The sequence below is a fragment of the Lagenorhynchus albirostris genome, chromosome 8, assembly GCF_949774975.1.
Source record: "Lagenorhynchus albirostris chromosome 8, mLagAlb1.1, whole genome shotgun sequence".
Classification (NCBI taxonomy): domain Eukaryota; kingdom Metazoa; phylum Chordata; class Mammalia; order Artiodactyla; family Delphinidae; genus Lagenorhynchus; species Lagenorhynchus albirostris.
This window is the reverse complement of record NC_083102.1, coordinates 18574046-18600080: the sequence shown is the minus strand read 5'-3', so window position 1 is coordinate 18600080 and position 26035 is coordinate 18574046. Positions and strand designations below refer to the sequence as shown.

General features: G+C 42.6%; 1 protein-coding gene across 2 annotated transcripts in view; it reads left to right on the top strand.

The window, feature by feature from the left end:
- The window catches only part of LRGUK (leucine rich repeats and guanylate kinase domain containing), a 118785-nt gene that overhangs the window by 73408 nt on the left and 19342 nt on the right, over positions 1-26035 (top strand). Inside the window, exons 13-16 of one of the 2 annotated variants that reach the window (XM_060156646.1) lie at positions 237-350; positions 2369-2570; positions 3192-3287; positions 23418-23557. In XM_060156646.1, the coding sequence (XP_060012629.1) occupies positions 237-350; positions 2369-2570; positions 3192-3287; positions 23418-23557 (552 nt within the window). Of the gene's footprint in view, positions 1-236; positions 351-2368; positions 2571-3191; positions 3288-23414; positions 23558-26035 lie in introns of both variants that reach the window. The other variant, XM_060156645.1, reaches the window with a different exon arrangement.

Genomic DNA, 26035 nt, shown 5'->3' with positions numbered 1-26035 from the left:
GGTCAGCTGGTTATTTCCAAAAGCCTAATATTTTTTGGCCAGCTGGGAATTCTGAATGAATTTCTGTATCACAGTTTGGTATTAAGTTTCATCAACCCATTGTCATCCTTATACAATTGCTAATATTTATACGTTTTGTGGAATCGTATAAAAGTAAGACATCAAATCATTTTATTTATATTAAATTCCGTGATGGCAGCTGTTATAGGAAAATCTTTGTACTTCTTACATTGCAGGGGAAATTTATTCTAACCTTTAATTATGGTAATCACAAGTATGGATTAAGTAGGGACACCATAGAAGATATCGCAAGAGATGGTTTAGCAAGCTGTGTTCATATGGAAATAGAAGTAAGTACTTTTCATTCAGTCGATTTCTTTTTAATGCGTAAATGTGTATATATTTGGGATTGGGGAAGGGGCTACAGTGTGTGGATCTACCGTGTGTAGGCCGAACACTGCTTGGCCCAAGAGGAATGCATACAAATGTGGGAGATTTTAAGTTCGTAATTAGCTTAGGGGAAGAAAGATACAAATAATTCAAATGACAGGAGTTGGATTACAATACTAGACATCACCCAAACGCTATGGAGTAAAACTGCCACTCAAGATTTATTTTCTAAGTTATTTCCTTACTAAATTGTCCGTTTTTCTTTTTAGAGCACTGGTCTCTGTATAAGTGATATCAGATAAAATGTTTCCTACAGGGTGTGGAACTGGTTCCCTGTCCACACAGGACAGTGGCAGGGCCCTGCCACTGACCTTGTCCCTTCCTTCTCCAGGGAAGGCGCATGGGCCATGCTGCCATTTGATTCCAGCTGCTCACTGGTTTACTATCTTTTCATACTTTGAGCAATTTAGACTTGCAGATTTCAGGAGATCTTTCTCTCTTCCCCAGTATCTTCCCCCAGTGATCTTCTGTAATTAGAATATACAGAAGTCTCTCTAAAATCAACTCCAGAGTAAAACCAGGAATTTCCTACTCATTTGTTTTAAAAATATGTGGCTTTATTAACTATTTGAGATCTTCAAAGACAGTTGATTGGTTTTTTGGTTTTCCTTTACTATCGACTTGAATCTCCCTTAAAACTTTTTTCCTCTCTGACTTCCAAGAGCAGGAGACTGGGATTCCTTTTCAGCCCTTTGTATTGGTCTAAGTGTTGCCTCACTTCAGTGAAACTGGTCACATTTCTTCCAGTTCGTTAATTTTCCTAACTTAAAAATCCTGCAATTCTTATCATTCTGCAGTTGATTGGTTGTGCATCCTTAAGAAGGTTTACTTTGTTTCTATGCTAATTAGCCAAAAGAAAGACCTTTTCCCTAAAATGTCTTCCTTGGACATGGCAGAAACAAAAATTAATGCAACTTTGAGTGCAGACTCACCAGCTCCTGTGTCTAACTTTTTCCAGTTTAATGGTTCTGAGTTCTGGCCCCTGTTTTACTTTTTTCCTTCCTGAGAGCTTTCTCCTACTCATTTCTAAGAGGTTGAGTCCATAAACCAGGCTTTATTCCTGACTCTTCCAAGCTAAACCATTTTTCCCAACTGTCCTCATCATTGACTCTTGTAGACATTGTTTTTGAAAAGATCCTGTATTTCTTCCCCCTGAATTTTTAAAAACAAAGATTTTGAACATTGAGTTAAATTATTGATGGTAGGATTGAGGTGGAAGAAACTTTAGAGTCCATTTGGAGTAGCTCTTCCATTTCACAGATGAGGACCCTGATTACTCAGGGAGCTTGAGGGATTTGCACAGAGTCACAGAAGCTGGAGAGCTGCAGCCCTGACCCAGCCCTCCAGATCCTCAGAGCACTACCTGCCACTGCTTCCCTGGTTGTGTGGGCTCCCGGTTAGCAGGTTATCATGAGGTTGGCCTTCCAATGCTCTGGGTACAGGCTGTGAGATATGATAGGCACCAGCCAACCAGGTTGCTGGTTTAGGAACAGGAAGGGCCCAAGTTGATGACAAAAGGGTAACAGAGGAGCCTTGCTCTGTGGTAAGATCTCTATCTCCTGGGGCTGCAAGGATGCCTTTTGAAATGTAGAATTGAAATTACTTTTCAGTAATAAAGATGCAGTGAGCATACCTATTTGTCTCTAGCAGTTTTCTCTTTTAAGAGTCATATGCATTAGAATGATTAGTTAGAGGATAACCAGGTAGGACAAATTCTTATTTCTCCAGTGATAATGTGATATTTGATGAGCAGAGAGAAGTAACCTAATCCTGGGATACTTGTAGGAAAATAATAGCTAATTATACAGGTAAAATAAATTCCTCAGTACTTATTACACCCATGTTGTCACGTATCTTCTAAATGATTTCTAAATTGTGTCTCTGTTTCTAACTGATTATCTTTTCTTTAAATGCATAGGGTGTAAGAAGTTTAAAACATTCCTATTTTGAGCCTCGATACATCCTGGTGGTACCCATGGACAAGAAAAAATATGAGGGCTACTTGAGGAGAAAAGGATTATTCAGTCGTATAGAGATTGAATTTGCTGTCTCCAGAGTAGACCTTTATATTAAAATTCATCAGAAATATCCAGGATATTTTGATGCAGTAATCAATGCAGGTCAGTAACTTTCAGCAAAGTTTTATTTTTGAAGTGTAAGTTTACTGGGGAAAAATCTGCTCTAAAGTACCTTCTTATTGTTGACCGAATGCAGTTTCTTGTGGTTGTAGGACTGAGGTCCCTGGTTGCTGGCTGGCTATCTGCCAAGGGTGACCCTCAGTTTTTTGAGACTGCTCTCAGGTCCTACCTACATGGCCCCCTCCATCTTCAGGCCAGCAATAGCCCATCAAATCCTACTCATGCTTCGAGTCTCTGCCTTCCTCTTCTGCAACCAGAAAACCTCCTTTTATGGGGATCATGTGATTAGAGTAGGCCCACCTAGATAATCTCCTTTTTGATTAGCCCAAACTCAGTTGATAAGTAACCTTACTTACATTCGTGAAAATGCCTTTGCCATATAACCTAACGTAATCACAGGAGTCGTAGCTCATCATGTTCACAGGTTCTGCCCACACTCAAGTGGGGGGGGTGATTATACAAGGGTGAAGTGTCATTGGGTCTTAGAATTCTGCCTACCACAGTATTCATAAAAGTAGATCTAGTTAAAAAACCATCACCACAGATTGGCTCTATTTTGATATAATTCTGTTGCTTTAACATACATTCTCTTCCTTACTGTAGATGATCTGGATGTTGCCTACCAAACTCTGAGTCAGCTCATTAGAGAATACCTTGGATTGTTGGAGGCAACTGCCAAGAGTTTGGCTCCAACCACAGGTACTGCTCTGTCCCTTTTGTTCGGCATGGAAAGGAAAACAAATCTGTGGGTTGTTATTTGGGGACTCATCAACCTGTTCCCATGGGGCTGGTTCTGACTCTTTAATCCCTGTACTTCCTCTGGTCCCCACAAATAAGCTGCATGAGTCAGCCCTCTGGGCCAGTCCCTCTGCTTGTCAAGGTGACCATAATGGACCTCACAAGACTTTCCTTTAAGCAGTACCTTGGAGTACCTACTCATGGTAGGTATGGGTCAGCCCCACAGTTCAGAACTCCACCTCCTGGAAGTTTGGCTCCTAAGGGGGCTGAGGTGGTGTTCTGCTTGACAGCATTGTCCCAATCCAAGAGATTCTCTCCCCCTTTGTTTGCATTTCCATAGTCCTCAAAATGTTGCACTACAGAGTATAACGGAAGAGCACTGGTCGGGGGATGTGAGCCTGGTCCTGGCCCTGCTGCCCCCTGGGACAGGCTGCTTAGCTGTTCTGAGCTTCTGTCTTGTTAGATGGAATTAATGCTCCCCACCTGCCTCATGAATCATGCACAGCAAATGACGTGGGATATATGCGTGCATCTCCTTGGAATCTAGGAATTCTAAAGCCCTAAATTAGAATTTTAGTACATGAGTATTTTGAGATGTATTTAACAGCTTCCCCCCAAATCCACCTCATACCCCTTAGGATGGCTACTATGAAAAAGCAAAACAAAACAAAAAATAGAAAATGTGCTGGCAAGGATGTGGAGAAATTAGAAATGTAAAATGGTGTGGCTGCCATGGAAAACAGTATGGTGGTTCCTCAAAACAGTTAAAAATAGAATTACCGTATGATCCAGTGATTCCACTGCTGGGTGGAAGAACCGAAAGAACTGAAAGCAGGTGTTGCACAGCCTTTGTACACCCACGTTCACAGCAGCATTATTCACAATACAGTAGCCAAAAGGTGGAAGTAACCCAAGCAGTCATTGACAGATGAATGGATAAACAAAATATGGTTTATATGTACAAGGGAATAGTATTCAGCCTTAAAAAGGAAGGAAATTCTGACACCCGCTACAACATGGATAAACCTTGCGAACATTCTGCTAAATGAAATAACCAAAAACACATATACTGCATGATTCTAATTATATGAGGTACCCAGAGTAGACAAATTCGGAGACGGAAGGAAGGAGGGTGGTTACCAGGGGCTGGGGGAGAGAGGAACAGGGGCATTGTTTAATGGTGGCAGAGTTTCAGTTTTGCAAGATGGAAAGAGTTCTGAGAATTGGTTGCAGAACAATGTGAGTGTGCTTAACACTATTGAACCATACACTTAAAAATGGTTAAGATGGCAAATTTTATGTTACATGTTACAATTTTATGTTTTACCACCACTATAATAATAATAAAAAGCATGTCCCCCCAGTGGACTGAACTGCATTCACGTATCACATAATGTAGAATATAACGTAAGACTCTTGCTGCTGTGCCGATGCTGTGCAGATGCTCCACAGCTTTGTGTGTACGTGTGGTTTAGCCTTTGTGACTCTGCCCACGTAGGATCTTGCTGGCCAGGTTGCATCCTGGCCAGGCAGAAGCAGGCCCGGTCACGGTTTTGCCGGAGTTCAAACTAACGGTGCTGCTTTGCAACTCTACACACTTTCTCCAGATCAGGTGCCCATGGAATTCTGGAATGAGGTCGGTGTGAAAATGGTAACAACCAACAGATAATGACCGAGGTTTTCCTTCCAGTTGAGTCTCCTAGGAGACAAGTAGCCGGAAAGTACCAGAAGAAAGTGCGTGCTGTGAAAGTGGGCCCCTCTGGCGGAGGGAGGGCTGTGCTGTGTCGCGGAGGGGGACGTCCAGTGAGCATTGGGTGGTGTTCATCCCGCATGGCCTCCTCCTCCACGTCAGGTCTGTTCTTTAGAAAGCTGAGCCTGTCCAGTTGTATCTAATGAGGCTTCCATGGAAGCTCCATGGAAGTTTCTCTTGAGGAAATCTGGCTCCCTTTGCTTTAAATCTTTGCTAGTCCAGCAACCTCTGATGTTTAATTTGGTCCCCTGCATGGATCTGTTCCCATGGGGCTGCCCCCTAGGTGAGAGCAGCCTGCCCCATCCCTGTGCCAGGCCCATCTCCCATTGTGAATTCATAAGTTGGTGCTGTGGCTTTTAAATCAGCCCCTCGGGGGTCTGGAGAAAGCTGAGTCGATCCCCTGAGCCTGAGCAGTTCCGAGCAACAGAGACAAGCGTGGTTTTCCATCAGCAGCACTGAGGGCGCCTCTCAACTGTGGTTCTTGAGCAAGACTCAGCCTCCATGGCGGCGGGGTGCGGCCCCCAGCTTGCCCTGCTCTGCAGCCATCAGGAGCACTTGAGTACTGGCTGTAGCTGCCACTTGGCAAATTAACAGACCAGATAATGTACGCATAGGAAAATAGACTCCTGTTTTGAAGGGTTTTATGAAACTTCATTTATTTGGGCTAATTAGGTTAGACCTGTCTGATTTAATGAAAAGTATGAATTATGGAATTTGTAAGTAAGAGTGTTCTCACTCTCAGATACATTTAATACCTGAAACTGGTCCATCCAGTTACTGACTAATTGAATCCCAGCTTTTAAAAGTAGATGGGCAGGTTTGTACTTAATATACCAAATCATTGACCTCAATAGACGCCAGTTTTTCTGACAAGTTTACTATTTGTAAACTAATGTGTTTTCTTAAGAAGCCAAACCCTTTATTTTATTTATGCAGTTCATCTGTGGAGGAAGTTACTTTTTTTCAGTTGATAGTTTAAGGATAAATTTGCACATAACGTGATTTTTGTGGAAGCCATATATTATTCAAGTATTTAAAAATTGTAATTAACATAGTCCTTATTAATAAGCTTATAAGTAAGTGTCTCTGGTGGCCCAGGAGTAGAGCCAGCGGCCCCTCTGAGTCTCAGGGCTGTGAGGTACACGCGGGCCAGATGTTAACAGGTGCAGTGCAGGAGAGCAGAGCCCAACCATAATCACCTCAAAATGAATCTCGTGACTCCCTGAGGAGGGCCCAGAGCCCCAGAGGGTCACTGCCACAGGCCTGGCTGGCTCTCAACTCTTGGCCTCCCCTCTGAGCTGGATCACTCCGATTTTAGGTTCTGTGGTTTAGCTATATCTACGTAAAGACGTACATAACTTACATAAATGTAAATGGGATCCCTAGAAGCAAAAATCCATAATTTTAGTATACTGGAATAATTTTTATGTATAACTGAGCTGTCAAAGGTAAGAAATTAAAAATATTTAAGATTCTAGGAAAGCCAGTTTTTTTGTCTGAGCAATTAAAAAACTGGACTGGAAATAGGAAGCCTTAGTTTTGCATTCCAACTTTCATCAAGAATCATTAACTTGATTAGAGAAATCACTTGAACTCCCATTTCTAAGAAACAAAACCCAAACAACTCTGTATAATATTCTGGAACATTTTAGAATCTGATCTTCCAGAGTTGAGGTTTTCCCTAATTAGGCTAGAGCGTCCATCTGTATATTCAGCTTCAGTACAGAGAGAAATCTGATGGACAACGGCGTTGTTTTCATAGAAGCAGTAATCCTGTGTCAGTGCAAAGTGAAAATGATTGCCAAATATTTGAAGTAATAATACATAGCTTTATCTTTAGTAATTCCATGTTACTAATTTGTAACTGAGAATGCAATTTTAAATTCTGCTCTTAATGATGAGAGTGGAATAAAGTGAAGAAAGAAAGCCCAATGTTTATCCAGATTTCAGTACAGCGGCCCATCAGCCTGGACCCAGAAGTGCAAACCTTCACCAGAGGAGACACTAATTAAATTTCCATTAGATGCATGTATAAAATAGTAACTTTGGGTACAGAGTGATTATAAACCCTCAAGATCTACCGTTAATTAAAAATGTATATCAATTAAGGTACAGAATTGTCTTTTTTTCCCCTATAACAATGCAGGTAATATTCATTTCTAAAGCAGGAAGATTTAAAAAACTCCTGAGTAAACAATATTATGTCTATAAAATAAGGAAAAACTCACTATATTCAGAACTCAGTATATGGCATGCCTTTACTCTCCATTTGTCTCTTTACAACTGATTTCTGGAATAGTACTTCCTGCAAAGCTTTAAATAGCTGATCCAACCACCACCCTGAGTTCTCGCTATAGAGATCATAAAATAAAATTTTATTTGAAAATCATTATTTAGAATTCTGACTAATGATAGATAAAAATGATAATGGTGATGATGAGTCAAAGAGGGGAAAATTGAGCAGTTTACTAGTCCATAAAGTGGTGCCTTTGTCCCTAATAAAGGTCATGGTATCACTTGGCAAATTATGTGAATTGTTAAATTGCAAAAGTGGGGGGAAAAACTCTGATCATAGGAAACCAGGAGGGCTTAGATGGAAAGAACCTTCAGCATTGGATTTCACTATTCTTATATTTTTCTATTTTGTTAAAAAATACGTTCTTATTGTGGTAAAAAAACAACAAACCATAAAATTTTCCATTTTAGCCATTCTAGATGTACACCTGAAAGGCGTTAATTGTATTCACTGCCTATTTTAAATATTTTTTACTACTCCAAACAGAAACTCTATACCCATTGAGCAAAATAACCAACACCCACCCCGCCCCACTCCCGGCCAGCCCCCCGGTGACCTCTAATCTACTTTCTGTCTCTATGAACTTGCCTAGTCTAGATATTTTTACTGTTCTCACATTTTATTTTAACCTTGTTTCTTGACTAAGTTTGTGTTTTAATTTATAACTGTTGTAAACTAGGGTGATCAGAATGACAAACAGGGCAGCCGCTCAGAAACCCCACCAAGTGGTAAGGTTTTCCTTTCTCCCCGTCTCCTCCCGGTCCCTGGAGACACCTGGCTTGACTGGGTGCTCGGGGTACACTCCCAGGCTAGGAGGTTCAGGAAGAACCCGGAGTAGTCCGAGCACCTCCTGCTTTGTGGGGAGAGAAGGGCTGGTGGCCAGGAGCCTGGCTGGCTTCTGGGGATAGACCACCCTGGGCTCACCGCTGAGATCTGATGCGGTTTGGACTCTCCCCCAGAGACCCTCAGGTCTCCCCCAGAGTAAGCTGAGACTAGTTTCTTCAAGGCTGTTCCAGACCGGTGTGCCGCCTCCGAAGTGACCACTAGCATTTCAGAGCTGTGTCCTAAGGACTGGGTTACGATGATATACGGGTCACCAGAACATACCAGGGCTTCTACCCTAAACAAGTGCCTGCTGGGGCGATTGTGTCAGGAGACCAGAATCACTCTAAGAACATGCTCCAGTGGTGGTGACTAAAGGAAGCAACCCCCTTCTGCAACACTGGCATGGTTAGTGGCCCCTCTGAGAGCCATTTCTTTTTTTCTATAAATTTATTTATTTATTTATTTTTGGCGGCATTGGGTCTTCATTGCTGTGTGCGGGCTTTCTCTAGTTGCGGCGAGCGGGGGCTACTCTTTGTTGTGGTGCGCGGGCTTCTCGTTGCGGCAGCTTCTCTTGTTGTGGAGCATGGGCTTTAGGCGCATGGGCTTCAGTAGTTGTGGCACGCGGCCTCTAGTAGTTGTGGCACGCGGGCTTCAGTAGGTGTGGCTCGCGGGCTCTAGAGCGCAGGCTCAGTAGTTGTGGCGCAGGGGCTTAGTTGCTCCGCGGTATGTGGGATCTTCCCGGACCAGGGCTCGAAGCTGTGTCCCCTGCATTGCCAGGTGGATTCTTCACCACGGCACCACCAGGGAAGCCCCTGAGACCCATTTTTGAAGCCAGGGTAGTACTTGGAGGGAAGTGGTTGCCCTGGGGGTGGGGTGGCAAGCAGCTTGGATGGTGGGTCCTCAGGAGCAGCTTCCCTGAGCCACGGTGCCTTGTGATTCCATCAGATCTATTCTTTCCTTCCCTCCTCCATTCACCACTTATTTACCGAGTGCCTGCTGAGCTTCTGCACCTTGCTAGGTACTGGTAAACTGGCATGACTCCTCACAGAGCTCGCAGTTTCTTTATGGGACAAGGAAAAAGGCTGGTAAACAAGGAAACAAATGGGGCTTCATCTGGCTTAGCTGTCCATTCCCTAGTTTCTACCATGAAAAGCAGCATTGACCCCTAAGGTGGTGAAATTTTATATCTCATTCACTTAGAAACTTTTCTGGCCACTTTTTCAGACCTAGATATAAATTTTGGTTCTGTGAAGAAGCCTCTCTGTGTTTATTCATAAAAGTTTCTGTTTTCAGGTGACTAAATATTGCTCTAATTCCACTAAGTAAGTGAATTATAGGCACTAGTATCCCCACAGAGAAGGAACGGTTAAATTCTTCGATATGTGTAACTTTATTCTTTTCAAGATCCCAGGTGCATCAAAAAAAAGAAAAGATCGTTTTGGTTATCAATTTCTAAGGTTACATCATCGTATGTGGTGAGATGTTTTGAGCTAACTTCCTTTTATAGTGAAGCGGGGGCTGCCTCTGGGGTGCCAGCACACCTGGCCCCGTCCCCAGGGCACTTGGCGAAACTGCAAGCACATGGCAGAGCATCTCTCTGTAATGCAGATTCCTGCAAAGGTCCCTGAAAATCAGAGCCCAGCTCCCTCCCAGAACCAGGAGCTGACTCAGGAGGGAGCAACCCGTCAGAAAGAGCGTTCTCCCAATAGCCAGGTCAGCGCTGTGCCTCCACCACAGCCCAGCTCATCAGCGCTTGGTGTTCCCCAGCAGGCCCGAGACTTATCCCCAAACTGGAAGGAAGGGGATGCTCAACACTCAGATCTTTCTTCAAAAACAGTAAGCACACATCTCCCTGGGAATGAGGCCTAGACACCTGAGGTGAAAGCAGGTGAAGGGGGGCAGTCTGCCATCACTCCTTACCAAGGGCCTTCTCAGCACCCTGACCCACCGTCAGCCCACAGCCCTCAGCTGGACCAGGATGAAGACTCAGGGGAGGCCAAGGTAACCTCCACTGGCCCTCTCCGCTCTGAACTTCCACAGGGATCTGACCCAACATCCCTTAGCCCCCAGAGAACCCAGGATGAGGAAACTGGGTCAGCCAGTCTTCCACCCGGCAGTTCCCATCGTGATCCTCCAAGAGATCCTTCTGGTCCCGACGAGGCCAAGAAGCTTGGACCACCTCTGGGAGATTCTCAGCAACCTCTGGAGGAGGGAATCCCCAAAGCAGAAGTTGTTCGGGTTGACACTCCTTACCCAGAATTGCCGCATCCCCAGGACTCAACCAATACCAAACAGACCCAGGACAGGGAAGACCCGGTGACGTTGCCTCCCAGAAGCCGGCTGGCTCCCACCAGGCTGCCCCAGCCCCGGGTCCTTGCTCCTCTCCAGAGTCGGAGGCGCACACCCAAACTCCCCCCACCCAGCAGACAGGAGGCTCTCGGAACAGCCTCAGATCAAACTATGACTCCCTCTCCCAGGCCCCCGCTAGCTCAGGAAGGAGACCCCAGTAAACTTCCTCCCACCAGCAACCCCCATTCCAAAGAGCTACACAACCTGAGCCCCCATCCGGGCCACAGTCCCCAGCAAGTCCAGGAAGAGAGAGTCAGGGAAGTGAAGCTCCCCCTTATCAGGCCCCCGGGGCAGGAGCTGGCACCACAGGCCGCCCCCGATCCGCCCGAGGAAGGGGAGGTTCAGGTAGTCAAGCTCCCTCGAATTCCCGCCCCCTTCTCAGAACAGCTGCCTCAGAACACGGGGGCCGCTCCTCATGATTTGAGGCCTGCAGAGGAGAGGCACGCTCCCAAGGCAGGCTGCTCCTCCAGCAAGAAGATTCCAGATGTACAGGCCTTGCCCCCAAACCAAGAGCCAGTACAGCAGACAGGAACTAGGAAAACAAAAAACCCATCCACAGAGACAGCTGAAGGGCCCTCACAGCTGAAAAGGGCACCACCTGGAGGCCACGAGGCATCCTTGCAGCCAGAATCCCAGAGTAAGCCGGCTCCCCCAGAGGCCCCCAGCCTCCTCGGAGCCCTCAGGGGGACTGGAGAGGGAAAGTCCAATCACCAGCCATTCCTGAACCATCCCACGCTGAACCATTGCCTAAAGATGCCCAGATACAGGAAGAGAGAAGGGGGAAAGTACATTATTCCAGAAGAAAGGCCCATGCCAACCTCCTCGCAGAAAGTAGCCATGTCCAAGAAAGGACCATCTTTGAAAAGAGACAATTTTGGAGGATTATCTCAAGAAAATATAACTACGCTCAGCGGTGATCAGCCAACTCCAGGGGGTCATCCCCCACAAAGGAGACCTCTCCAGAGTGAGGGGGCCTCTGCAGAGTCAGCACCCAGGGAGCACCCAAGGCGAGAAGAAAGAGGTTCATAGAAGGGGAAGGTCTCAGAAGGGAGAGGCTGCTTCGGACCCCCAGAGCGGCATGGTGTGGTCCCCGCCCAGCAGCCTGTCAAAGAGACTCAAGCCCATCAGGGGACCAGTCAGACCAGAGAGAACTCTGTCCAAAGGGACGGTGCTTCCAGGCAGCAAGCCAAAGAGAGAGGCACCCGGAAACACAGGGGAGCACCCCAGAATCAGGCATCTGCTGGGGAGCAGGGCAACTGGAAGGTTAGGCTGTGAGCTCGGGGCAGGCAGAGCACCAAGGTGTAAGCCGTCCCTGGGCCACCAGGTCATGAACGTCTGCGCCCCCTAAAGCAGTGCCATCCAGAGTGGAAAGCTATGGCCAGGGCGCTGTGGTCTGCACACCGGCTTCGCTCTGCAGCCCCTGGCCAGCATAGATGGGAGGCCCTCCGTTGCATTATTAGAAGGTAGTTAACCTTCGCACATGTGTGCCACCTTTGTGGCTCACCCTCGCAGCCTGGAAGAGCAGCCCTGTGGTGGGGTTCACCAGCAAGCAGTGCCCCTGCTCCAGCAGAGAGAGCTGGTCTGAAAGGCTGGTGCCGGCCGGGAGGCGTTGTGTCCAGACTTGGACGAACTCCAGCCTGACTTCAGGCTCTGGCAGAAGCAGTGCTGAATTGCCATTAAGCTTTCTTTTATTCATTAGGAAAATTCACTTGTAGATTAGAAAATTCTCTCATGCTTCTTGCGTTATCAAGGGATCCAGAAGCAAAAAGAACTCTGAGAAAGGAATCCTTTGCAGTTTCTGGGTCTTGGTCTCTCCCACAAACATTCCAAACCCACAGTTAATTTGTGGGAAGAGGACAGGTTTTTTACGCCCATGACAAGTGATCGAGGGCTTCGGATTTGCATTGGCTTATACTGCCTGAAACTTATTTTGTTTGAAATGGACACCTTCCTTCTCTCTTTGAAGGGGAACCTCATGTAAATTAGCTCATGCCTTCGTTATGCCAAACCAGCTGGTTAAAAGAATTAGTAGGGAGAAAACTGAGGCGAACACATTTTTTATTTATCTATTCATAACATCAGGATTCTTTTGCTGGCAAGTGACAGGAATCCAACCTGAGCCAGCTTATGTGAATCTTTTAGAAGGGAGGGGAGTATGTCACTCAACCAAACTCTGGGGAGGGCAGAGGGGCAGCAGAACCTCAGAGAGATTGGGGACCATCTCTGAACATAACCAGAACTGTCATCATCTCCAGTCTTTTCGTCATCTGCTGGACCCTTGTCATCTCCTAGAATCTTGTCATCTCCAGGACTCTTATCATTTCTCATCTCTGTTTTTTTCTCCGTGTTGGCTTCCTCTCTATGATATAAATGACTATATATCAGTTTCTGCACATGGCAGGGAACATGACCATCAGTAGCTCTTACATTTTACATTTGGTATTATATCTGGCACCTCCCACTACCAGAAAGGGATTAACTCACATGCTCCTTGGTCCTAAGATTTAAAAAATTATATTCAGGGAAAGACTCTGATTGGCCCAGCGTGGGTCAGATGCTCATTCCACAGCCAATTTACTCTGGCTGGGGACAGGGCACATTTAGATATACTCATTGGGTTCAATACTCATTGGGCTACGGGCCTGCTGACGTAGATTTCATTGCTGAGTGATAGTCCATTGTACGTACGTACCACAACTTCTTTATCCATTTTTCGCTTTCTGGGATATTAACTTGTACCGTCGACGAGGTTCTTGTCAACAGAGCCGTCCCAAACTTTGGGGTGGCTGTGTCTTTTTGATTTTAATTTCCCTAAGCTATAGGACCATAAGTGGCAGTGCCCTAGGCTCTGTTGCTTTGTTTTTTAGAAGTTTCAGGAAACACCATACACTTCTCCAGAGTGGCTGTTGGCAATTTACATCCCTCCCATCAGAATAACTAGGCTCCCTGTTCTCCATGGCCTGTCCTGCCTTTCCGGATTTTACACTTTTTTCAGATGGCCCTTTTGACCAGGGGGAAGTGAGACTTCATTCAATCCTGTGAACCCTAGCATTCACATAAAAGAGAATAACCGTAAGCAGAGCAACCAGTTTAATATTTGACTCTTAAGAATTTACAAGATATTTATTGAGTACTTACTATGTATACATGTTAAGCTGGGTTTGGCATCCTGTATTTTAAAAATGTAACTGATGACTACATGCCTGTGTAAACGTGTCTTATCTTACACAAAGAGCATGTGTCCACAAAAATTGTGTGTATGTCAAGTGTTATTTCAAGTGCAGTAGAGAAAATTGATATTTTTATAATCCAGGATGCAGGACTCTTCTTGTATAATGAAGAGCCTATGTTATACTAATAATTACACTCTGATTTGTCTGGTTTGTCCAAGATGAAATGAATAAGGTGAATTTTTTAACATCTCATAACTTATTTTTCTTAAGTTAGTTCAAGTCCCCCAACAAGCATTGATTGAGTACTTCATATATGCCAGACACTGTGATAGTTTCTACATAGAGTAAGATGGTGAGGACACTCCAAGGAGCTCTCTCTTCTCAAGGGAGACGAAGGGTTCATTACATTACTTCCTTCATTAGGAAGGTTCATTACATGTGATCAGGGCAGCTGGAGGCCCCACAGCACGCTAGGATAGGGTTAACATCAAATAGAGAAGGAAACTCCCAGAACGCCATAAGAATACTAAGAAAGACCACTGAATTCAGGCTGGGATGTGAGAACTGGATCAGAAAACACTTCCAAGAGAAAGTCATCCTTTCAGCCAAGTCCTCAAGGTTGCAGAGCAGTCAGCAGACTGATGGAAGGGAAGGGAAGGTCTCAGACGAGGGAACAGCATATGCCTAAGCGTGGAGGGAAGAGCAGGCGTAGCACCTTCTGGACCGAAGTGTCAGGAGAGCTATAGGCGTACGTAGCTCCAAAGGGCACATTGTGCTGTGCTCGTGAGATTGGAAACTTGATCTTCTGACAATGGGGAGCCATTGAATGGTGAAATTTTTTTTATCTTAGAGGCATCTGTTTAGAGTCAGCGTAGAGGATCACTTTAAAGAGGGCAATTTAGATGGCAGCAGGAATGCTGGGACGCTATTGCATTAGTCCTGACAGGAAGTTAGTAAGGGCCTGAAATAAGGCATTGTGGCAGGAATGGGCAGATTCAAGATATTGGACTGGATGTAGAGGGAGTGCAGACTGTGAAAGAGAGGAGGAAAATCAGGATACCCACCCACCTTTAGGACCTTTGTATGGGGCATTTTAGAGGCACTAGTACCTCACTGAGGTGAAAAACTATAGAAATTTCCTTGGTCTCCTCCTCGGGCAGCTGTTTCTGAGGCTCCTTAAGGCATTTGGGGCTGCATTTTCATTAGGGTTCTCATGCAAAGTGAGACGCCAAATTTCCCATCTTTTGACTTGGAAGAAGTTCTAACGCCCTTCCCCGGGGTCCATGATGGTGTCAGGTTCGTGTTTGTGTTTTGGTCGTATTAACATCTCAGATTCAGTGCAGCTGGACATTTTGTTTGTTGTTCAAGGAAAGGAATAGAAAAGATTACCAACTCCTCCCTTGGTGAGAGGTTTTTAACAGCTATTATTGATTTTTCTCAGTATAAGGGGAACTTCTGCTTTTTAACTGTAGAACATAAATATTTAAAAAATTGTCATTTTCCATCTACATTTACAAACAAAGTTCATATCACTTTCATATGCTATGTTCCTCAGCAAAGGGATCTTTATGGGGAAAAAAAAGAACGTTGTGGACTTTAGTCATTCTATTAGCTAATACAATCTTCAGCTTTTTAAAAAAAGTCTGGCATTTAGTATTCAAATCAACAGAGATGATAATTCCACTGGGTGCAAGAGCCTTCTTCAAATATTTAAAGAGCTAAATCAATTCTTTTCAAACCTCAAAAGATAATTGGACAAAGGGTAATTTGGTAGTAATTTACAGAAGGGGAAGTAAAAATGGCCAAAAAATATGTCAAAAAGTATTTAAGTTTCACTCTCACTTAAGTCAAAACAGAATAGACTTTTTTGGGTACCAGAGTGGCAAAGATGGAAAACAAATGCCTGTTCTCGGTGAGGCTGAGGGTCAATGCACTTTCTCTATCATCATTGGGAAGCTAAATGGGCACAACTTTTCTGGGGACAGCTTTACAGTACCTGTCAAAGCCTCCAAATATTGCATGTCTTTAACCTAGCAATTCCAATCCAAGAATTATAAGGAAATATGGTATGTACAAGGGTGTTCATATTAATGTCTTTGTAATAAAACCTGGAAATAATTAAGCCAGCTAATGGGATTTCAGAAATAAGTTATGGGCCAAAAGTTCTGGTTCAGCTGTATGTTGCCCTTATAATCATGTTGTAGAATTTTGGAAGAGGAACATATTTGTTACTTATTAAGAAGAAAGCAGGTTAAGGAGGTACAGCTAGTATGGTTCCAGTTGTCAGCTCTGGGTTGTTAGATTATGGGTAATTTTTATTTTCTCTTTTATGCTTTTTAGTATTTTGTAAATTTTCTACAACAAGCCTGTGTGTATTCAGAAAAAGTTATATAGAAGTAAATTCCCACATATGAAAAGCTGTCCTGTGAAAGCAGCACCCTAATATTCTATTTCGATTTGGCTTAATGAGAACTTTCTAGGAGTCAGAGTCATGTACAGAGGAGCAGACAGGCTCTCCCCATAACTTAGATGCTCTGTGATGGGAATCTCACAGAAAGTCTCCTTAGGTTGGGTGATTAGTCGGACTGGCTGAAATTTAAGGTTCCTTTTATAATCTGTGATCTGTTCACTACAGCTAGCTCTACTGGCTGGCTCTGAAGAACCCGGCAGCCTATTTTATTAACTAGAGAGCCTAGTACTAGAAAATTGCAGAGTTAGTACTCATTAGATCAGTGGCTTTCAAACTTTCTAGTCCAAAACCGGTAACTAGGGGTACAGCTCATAATATCATAACCTACACACAGACCTACACGCATGGAAACAAAGGTATAATGAAATACCTTCACTGTGGTGATAAACTCTGATACCTTCTATTCTATTCAATCTTAATTCTTTAACACACTGGTCATGACCTATTAAACTGATTTCACAATTTAGTCTGCAGCCTGCAGTTTTTGAAAAACCCTGTACTGAGTGCTCTGGAGGTTTGCTATGGTTCTGTTCTTAGAGGCCTACTGACCAGGTACTACCCTGCTCAGGTTGCCTTCAAGTGAGGTGGGATGGATTGGCGTGATTTATACTGAATTATTTTCTGTGACAGCGGAAGGATTCAGTGTATTAGCAGTTGTGCTCTTTGTCAGTGTTAGGACTCTGGATAAGGTATACTGAAAATTTTTATGCATAGTATAAAGTTCTTATGTAAAGCTAAAAAAACCAGTCTTGATCGATAGTGTTTTAACCACTAAGTCCTTAGCTGGTTCCCTTTCCTTTTGTTTCACGACAACACTGAAAATCACCTCGTTACTGTAAAGGTTCCTCCAAATCACAGTCTGTCCATAAATGAATTTAAAGACATCATTCTAGAAATCACATTTCTTTATTGACAGGCATTCAGAAAAGAAAATAAGAAGAGACTGTTTCTTTGTGTTGATGATAAATAATGTTAGACCACCAAATCGTTCATCTCAAAGGTGATGATGAGAGAGCAGTCCTGATTAGCAAAAGCTGGAGACATTTTTTAAAAAGTTTGTAACCTTAGAAATTCATGATTTCAGATAACACTGAGTCAAAATTTTCATTGGAAATTCCAGTTCCAGTATAATCTAGCTGTGTGACCTTGAGCAGTTTACAAAGGTCTCATGTAATATAAAATGGAGATAATAGAAGTACCTGCCTCAAGATTATTGTGAGGATTAAATGAGTTAATATATTGAAAAACACCCAGAACAATGTCTGGCACATAGTAAGTACTTATATGAGTGTTTGTTAGCATTAACATGTAAGCAGTAAAAAAAAAAAATTTTTAAATAGCATTTTATCCTTTTTTTTTTTAAGATTTTTGTTTGTTGTTGATGTAGACCATCTTCAAAGTCTTTATTGAATTTGTTACAACATTGCTTCTGCTTTATGTCTTGGTTCCTTGGCCACGAGGCATGTGGGATCTCAGCTCCCTGACCAGGAATCGAACCCGCACACCCCCCTGCATTGGAAGGCGAAGTCCTAACCATTGGACTGCCAGGGAAGTCCCAGTAGCATTTTATCCTTAATTGGAAAGGACTGGTGGAAATATTTGGCAAATGATGTGGTCTTCTCTGAAAATCCTTTAAAATTTTTGACAACCTTAATTGAATAAAGGGCCTTAAACAGAATTAGGATTATATTGGAAAGAAATTGCAGTTCAGGAAAATGTTACTGAGATCAAGAGATTCTTTAACGCACATTCACAGGTAGCATTGCAGCTTGGAGAACTGAGTGAGGAGACATCAGTTCCGAGGTTATTATGAAATTGACGTGTGATACACATGGAAGAGACTTGTAATAGCGCCTAGAACGTAGCATGCTCAGTAAATGTTATCTATTATTTTTATTGTTATTATGTCATTGATAATATCAAAGGCATTTACATTCTGTGTTTCGTCTAGGTTAGATGGTAAATGGCATCAAGTTACTTGACTCAGGAATAAACTACCAGATAGCTGGCATTTTGTTTTCTCTTTGTGGTAGGTTGAAACAGAGACTGGCTTCTACATGGTACCGGATCTAAAGACCCTTGGTTTCCAAGGACAAAGATAGCAAAGGGAAGAAAGACAAAAGATGTCTTTGCTTGAGAAGTGACCAATGAAACAACATCTTTGAAAATGTTGTTCTTGAAGGATGAGCTCTTGCAAACGAAAACTACACTTAGCAGAGGTGGGGCTGTAGGGTTGGGTGGAAGTCACATCGGAAATTTAGTTATCAAACGTACTGCTCAAAGGAGAGGAAGCCTTTAGTTTGTGTTCCAGCTCCCTGAATGTTTCTGTCCTATTTTCTGTCAGCCATAGCTACCCTTTCCTTCTCTCCTTATCCCAAATTCTGTACATGTCCAAATCTTATGCATCAAGTTTCCACTCTTGAAGTTTATCTGTCCTACATCCTCTCTCCTTCAAAGTGTCAGTTAACTACTTCATGATAAACTCATTCATTTAAAAGAAACCCTGAAATTCATGGTACTATTGTTTTATGTTTTATTTAGGACATCCTCTATACAATGTCCAAATATTTAACCCATTAGTTCAGCTCTACTGAAGACATTTCAAAGTATGAAGTTCAATGGAAAAAAGCATTCTTTTTGTACCTCATTCTTTCAGTGTGAGAAGGCCCATTCACATGCTTCCTTTGTCCTGATGTAGAATCTGTTCTCTGTTTAAATAGCTGATTATTCCTTTGATTGGACACTCAAGAATATAGCACTTTACTGTTAGAATAGTTTAGTATGTGCACTCATTTTATCATGTATAGCATGAACATTATTACTATATGATAGCTTTCTACTATAAAAGCTTATTTTGCTATGGAAAATTTTTATGGATATTATGTGAAATGATTATTTTTCTGGTTGCTATTATTCCTTTCTCAGAAACACAGATAGTCAAGACTTATAAGATTTAATTCTGTCCTGGAAAAAATGGCTTCTTTTGGCACCTTCAGTTTTGTGATAATACTTTCTAATGAACTGAGCATTTCCCTTAACCGTGAATTATGCAACTATCCTATCAAAAATAAATAAATATTTTAAATTGTGTAGCAGATTATTATGCTTTAATTTGCTTTTGGTCCTTTTTATGGTTACATATTTCAGCATTGAGACTTTTACAGGGATTTTTATAGCTATTTACATTTTACATATGTATATGTATTTAATCATGGTAGTGTAAATTACTCTTGCTGATTTAAAAAACCTCACTACTACCAGAATAAACATGTTTTTTAAGCCCCATTTGAGTGGGAAAAACTGAATGATTCTGGCTATCTGAGAACTTTTGTATGAAAATTAAAGCCTACTTCCAAGTCATACATTTCCAAGTGTTTTCAAAGAGAGACAAACACTGGTGCTGATTTTTTGTGTGTTTTTTTGGCAAAGTTTTATTTAAATATTAATTTGGTCTCATGTTTTTAGACAGGAGATTGACTTAGTTGTTTTGCTATACAAGTAACCTTACTGCTGTAGAAAAATTGATTATCAAAATAGGGATTTTTGTTTTTCAAAATATACACAATCTGACCCCCAAATTCTAATTTTATTACTAGTTATTGAAATGGCTGTGTGCCTATAATATCAGATCATCAGCATCTTTTATTTTCTCCTTTTTTGCAGTAAAGGGCCCTATACAGTCTGTGTCATAATGTGTTATGAAATATACACAGATGTTTTATCTTAGGTGCATGGCTTCTACTGCACTTGTTATTTTGGTTGGATTCTGTGGTTATTCGTTTAAAATGTTTTATACGAATATTATTTTAATTCACTTGACTGCAAAGAGAGATAATTCTAAACAAAAGGTCTAAGTTATTTTGAATTAATTTGAGATGTAGTTCTGGTTGTTCCAGATATTTCATTTATATTTTCTTATATTTGGTAATGATACCAATCCATAAAATAGCTTGAAAATCTGTCACACGTCATTACATTCACTTAGGCTTCATTGAAGGTGTTTAAGTAAATGTACCTAGCTTATATACTGAAGAACTTGGTCATTTTTGTGGACTGTACAGTAACATATATATAATTTAATGTTGCCTCAAGGTTGACTTTTAGATACTTTGAATAAGATCACTTTAAGAAACTTGATTGCAGGGTATTATAACACTGGTAACTGGGTTGTTTTTTTTATTGAGAAGTAAGATCTCTTGTTCATTAATGTATTAAGACATTTGAAACTATATTAAGAACTGTATGAAACTCTTTATTATAGGAGTCCGAGTCCCTAAAGTGGTAGCATTACAATGTAGTTTAATAGTAATCTAAACACATTATTTTTACCCAAATTGTTTTGTTGCTGAGAAACCATTAAGACATTAAACTGTTGAATTACAGCTGCGTTGTATCATCAGATAGAACTTGGTTTGTTTACATCATAGTACAATTGGCTTACGTCTGAGAAAGCTGGAAGAAGGAACCCTGACACAAATATATACTATATTTTAAATAAGCTTTTATACATAGAGAGGGTCATTTCTATGGAAATTATATAAATATAGCTTCTATTTCTTTAAATTTCATCTTTTTTTTCAGATTCATCTGGTCTTTTTCACAGTGTTCTTAGAGTCCCATCAAGAGGACAAGTGTTTTGGTTTTGTTTGTTTGTTTGTTTGTTTTTTAATGAGCATGAGATTCAGCCCTTCCGTCTCTTTTTTGGTTGTTAGTTTGCCTTGTTTCAGCCATGCTGAATTCTTTACTGTAATTCAGTTGTGTTAAGCATGCTTCTGGGTCTTTATACAAAGCCACTCTCTCTGCCTGATATGCTTTTGCCCCAGATATTTGAATACCTTCCTTCTTTATGACTTCAGATCACTGTGCAGATGTCACCATCTTAGGGAGGACTTCCTTTGGCCATCATGCTGTCTCTCACTGTCTCCTTATCTGCCTGCCTGGTCCTTCATCGCACTTATCACTACTACCTGACATTATCTGGTGTTATTGTCTGTCTTCAACATTAGAATGTAAGTCCCACAGGTCAAGGACATTTTATTTACTGCTCTATCCCAACACCCAGAGCGCTGTCTGGCACATAGTAGGTGCTCAACCGATACGGGTTGAATGGCTTTTCCATTATGAAGATTTAGCAGAGTATGTTTCCACATAATAATCGTGTCCTGTTACCTCTGTGATTGTTAATGAACATAATTACTTCAATGTCCTTTCCAGAATGCTCTATCACCTGGAATTTCTTGGCTGTGGATTTGCCCATTTGTTGCATCTTCTGAGTCTCTCCCCCTCTCTCAAGACTGGTGCTGGGTTGTGGAGCTTTAGGCTTCCCTACCATGGTTCAACACTTTTACTTGTCTGCAACACCTTTTACCTACTTTTTTTTTAAAATTTATTTGTTTATGGCTGTGCTGGGTCTTCGTTGCTGCACGCAGGCTTTCTCTAGTTACGGCAAGTGGGGGCTACTCTTCGTTGAGGTGCATGGGCTTCTCGCTGCGGTGGCTTCTCTTGTTGCGGAGCACAGGCTCTAGGTGTGCGGGCTTTGGTAGTTGCAGCACACAGGCTCAGTAGTTGCGGTACATGGGCCCTAAAGCATGCGGGCTTCAGTAGTTGCGGTGTATGGGTTCAGTAATTGTGGTGCGCAGGCTCTAGAGTGTGTAGACTTCAGTAGTCATGGTGCGCGGGCTCAGTAGTTGTGGCACGCAGGCTCTAGAGCATGCGGGCTTCAGTAGTTGTGGTTCATGGGCTTAGTTGCTTCGCAGCATGTGGGATCTTCCCGAGCCAGGGATTGAACCCGTGTCCCCTGCAATGGCAGGTGGATTCTTACCCACTGGACCACCAGGGAAGTCCAGCCTGTACCTTCTTTTTTTTTTTTTTTTTTTTTTTTGCGGTACGCGGGCCTCTCACTGTTGCGGCCTCTCCTGTTGTGGAGCACAGGCTCCGGACGCGCAGGCTCAGCGGCCACGGCTCACAGGAGCCGCTCCGCGGCATGTGGGATCTTCCTGGACCAGGGCACGAACCCATGTCCCCTGCCTCGGCAGGCGGACTCTCAACCACTGCGCCACCAGGGAAGCCCTGTACCTTCTTTTTATCAGCTAGGGATTGCCACACAATTTGGTAGGAGTTCAATTTCAGATTCCATACCAGCACACAGCCCAGGAGTAGAGGTCTGATTTCCCACGGGTGTCTCCACCCTCAGTCCAGGTGAGACTGTGCCCAGGCTAAGTCCTGAGGTCTGTGGGCTGAGATTTCCAGACACTCCCTTTCCAACTTCTCGCCTAATAGAGAGCCCAGGTCTCGTACATTAAGCACACAGGGACTGGCCTTGCCTCTCAGTCCAGAAACCTCAGCCCCTGAGGCACTCTCTGACCTCTTGACATCAATTTCCACTCCTCTGACTTGGAATCTTCACTTCACTTCCAGCACCTGGAAATTTTTCTTGCTTGGTTTCAGTTTTGCTATGTGATAAAAACAAATTTCTGTTATATATTATCCACTATTTATTTTGTCTTGGGTGGGGATAGCTTCCCACATCTGCTCAGTCAGCCATATTGGCTAGTGTAGGTGTGGAGATTATTTATTTTGGCATTTTTGTAGCAATACTGTAAGTGTTGATGTTCCTAATAAATCCAAATGTATGTACACCTGGGCCCACTATACATGAGCAGTGATAGAAATTTAAATTCTTTATATTCTAGGCCTCTGGACATTCTGATGTTTTGTAGGGAACATTAGACAGTATTTATGTGTAAATTCTGTTAAATACTGACCTCATCATCCACTCCATTCTTTTAAAAAGGTTTTTCTTAGTGTTGCATGATGATGATGATGATGATGATGATGATTTTAGCCTTTTAGGACAATTTTGTCAAATGGAAAGTAATTATAAAGGGGACTTTTCACTTAAGTATCTGAAAGCCATTGTTTTTGTTAAGTTTTACTTCCTTTAATTCCATTCATAAGTCTGTATTATTTGAACACTAAGGGTACTCCCAGGACATGTCTACTAGGTGCTGCAGGCTGACTTTATAATTTTCAATAATAATTATTATTGTTATCGTGTTCTGAGACATAAATTTTTAGTTATCTTACTTTCAAGTTGAAATGCACAGACTTTAAGTATACACTTTATTGTGTTTGGGCAAATCCACATATAAAACATTCTCTTACTTCAGAAAGTTGCTTTATCCAATTTTATGCCTTTTATTTTAAACTTTACTTTTTTCCCTAGCAGATATTAAGAAACCTCAGCTGAAACCTGAAAAGACTTCGAAGAAGTTTAGAGCTTCGAGTGAATTTGAGTCCCTGGATTTTGCAGACAGAAACTACTTTGTGAAATTATGGGCCAAACTTTCAGGCAAAAACATACCAGCGGTAAGAAGGGATAGAGGGGTGAGGGAAGCTGGAACTGAGCATTACAAAAGTCAGACAAAAAGGGCATTGGATATTTCAAGACTAATAAGTTTCACCAAAACTGTCCTCTGACTGGTGTCAGCTGAAGACAAGTTTTTTCCCCCTCTTTCTACACCTCTAAGAATAGGCATGGGTTCTAAAAACAGAATATACAGTGTAGATTTTTTTGAGTACCTTTCCCCCAGGCTCCCAGTGGAAGTTCTGACGCTCAGTTCTCCTATTTAACAAGCATAGACAAGAACTACATGGAATTAATACTGTAGAATATGTATTTCAAGGGAAAACTTGCTTTACTGTTGGGATATACTGTTGAGTATTCTTGTGCTGAGCCTTCAAAGTGAGTCCACTCAAAGAGTCCATGTCTTATAACCTTGCAGTACTTAGACCCATCCTATGACTTAAAAGATCCCGTTCTTTGAGAACTCAGAGAAGTCAGGATATGTGGAAGCTGGCCCTACCTTCATATTAGGTCATGCTCTTTTCTGTTTGTGATGGTTTTTCTGTGATGGTCTGGGAACACAGAGACCTAGATTGTTGCCATTGCCTCAGAAGGGACAGAACTTCTGATTTGGTTGTCAGCTCCTTGGTCGTGTTTCCCTAAGCCTTGCCTGTTTTAAGCAAATAATCACGTTGTCTTCTAAAGTCAGAACCATGGGCAGTGGTCACAAGAATCAGACTGGTTACTTCAGTTGAAAAGTCTAGGGCTGTGGTGTACATGGGCATAGCTATACATTCTGCTCTGATTAAGTCATAAGAATGGGATGTTTGAAGTACAAGGAACAGATACCCGTTAAAGTCAGCTTAAGTAAGAGGTAGTTCCATTATTAAAAAATATATGATGAGTGGATTCACAGTGCATCGGGAGCAGGGATGAAGTACAGATCTCACAGGAACGAAATAGGGTTGGAAAGTGCATCCCAAAGGCATCAAGTTCCTCTCATCTCTGCTTCTGTTTTTCCCGTGCTCTGTTGTCCTCTCTCTCCTGGCTGGCCTCCTCCACTCACTCAGCTTCCCTCCCACATAATTTGAACTCATTTGCACACGTGCCAGCCCTGACTCACCATGGCTCTCTGCCTGTGGCTCTATGCCCACAATTCCTGACCACTTCTCTCTGTCTCTTTAATTCATACTGTGGAAAGCAAAGCAATCTAATTGGCACAGCTGGACTTTTTAGCCATACCACACAGATCAAATTAAACTGCTTGTCCTGTCACCAGTGGCAGGGCAAAAGGCAGGGCCACTTGATACACATTCTGGCCTCTTAGAAGCAGCAGGGGATGGGTGCACTCTAAACATCTAAAAATAATATAAATTTGTATCATGATACTGGAGTACAGGAAATGCCCTATTTATTTATCCAAAATAAGTTAACTCTGGAATTGTTCCCACCTACCAGGGTCTGTGGGAAATCAAATATCAGTCATTAGGAGTGGGGATCACTCCCATTCTTTGGATTAAGTTCAAGAATCCTGAGGTTTATGTCATGCTACAAACTTAGGGAAGGGCCTCTGGTCCAGACTATCATGGTTACCATGGAGATGTTCCTTGTCTGAAACCCGGAGTTCCATTCTGAGCCAGGGGCTCTGGTATTCTCCAGATCCTCTCCTGCTTGTATGTTCACCCAGTGCCGACCCCCAAGGTCTCACCACACCCTGGGAGCGCACTCGACATGAGGAGCCCGTCAGCCTCTGTCCTTGCAGTCCTGGGACACCCAGCTCTTTTCAAGTCAGTCTACCACTTTCTCTCTGCACCTGCTGTCCTGTACAGCTTCATGCTTCTTGGAGCTTAGACTTTCAAATATAAGGTCTTCTTTTAATCTCCCAGGACATGGCATATCCAGACTGTAAAAACTCCAGAGCACACATCCTTAGCCACCTTTATTCTTTAATTACAAGTCTGTGTCTTGACAACCAGAGCCAGCTCATGTCCCAGTTAGACTGTCCTGCCGCACAATATCATACACACCGTTGAGTCACACCCTCTGCCTGTTAGTGGGTATCCATGATTTATTTAAATATGACAAATCTGAATATTACCTGTTAGAAAATTTTCAGGCCTAATTAAAGGTAGCTTTTCTTTTTTTTTTTTTTTAAGATTTTATTTTTATGTGGACCATGTTTTTTTAAGTATTGAATTTGTTACAATATTGCTTCTATGTTTTGGTGTTTTTTGGCTGCGAGGCATGTGGTATCTTAGCTCCCGAACCAGGGATTGAACCCACATCCCCTGCATTGGAAGGTGAAGTCGTAACCACTGGACCGCCAGGGAAGTCCCTAAAGATAGCTTTTCTCTGGTCAAGGGCACTCAGGTACCCAGGAGCAAGAACAGAGGAACAGATGAAAAACACACACAACACGCACACAGTGGGTTTTCAGCTGTAATTCATCTCCGACATCTCAATATAAAACTAATGAACAGTATGGGGGAACTGGAGAGTGG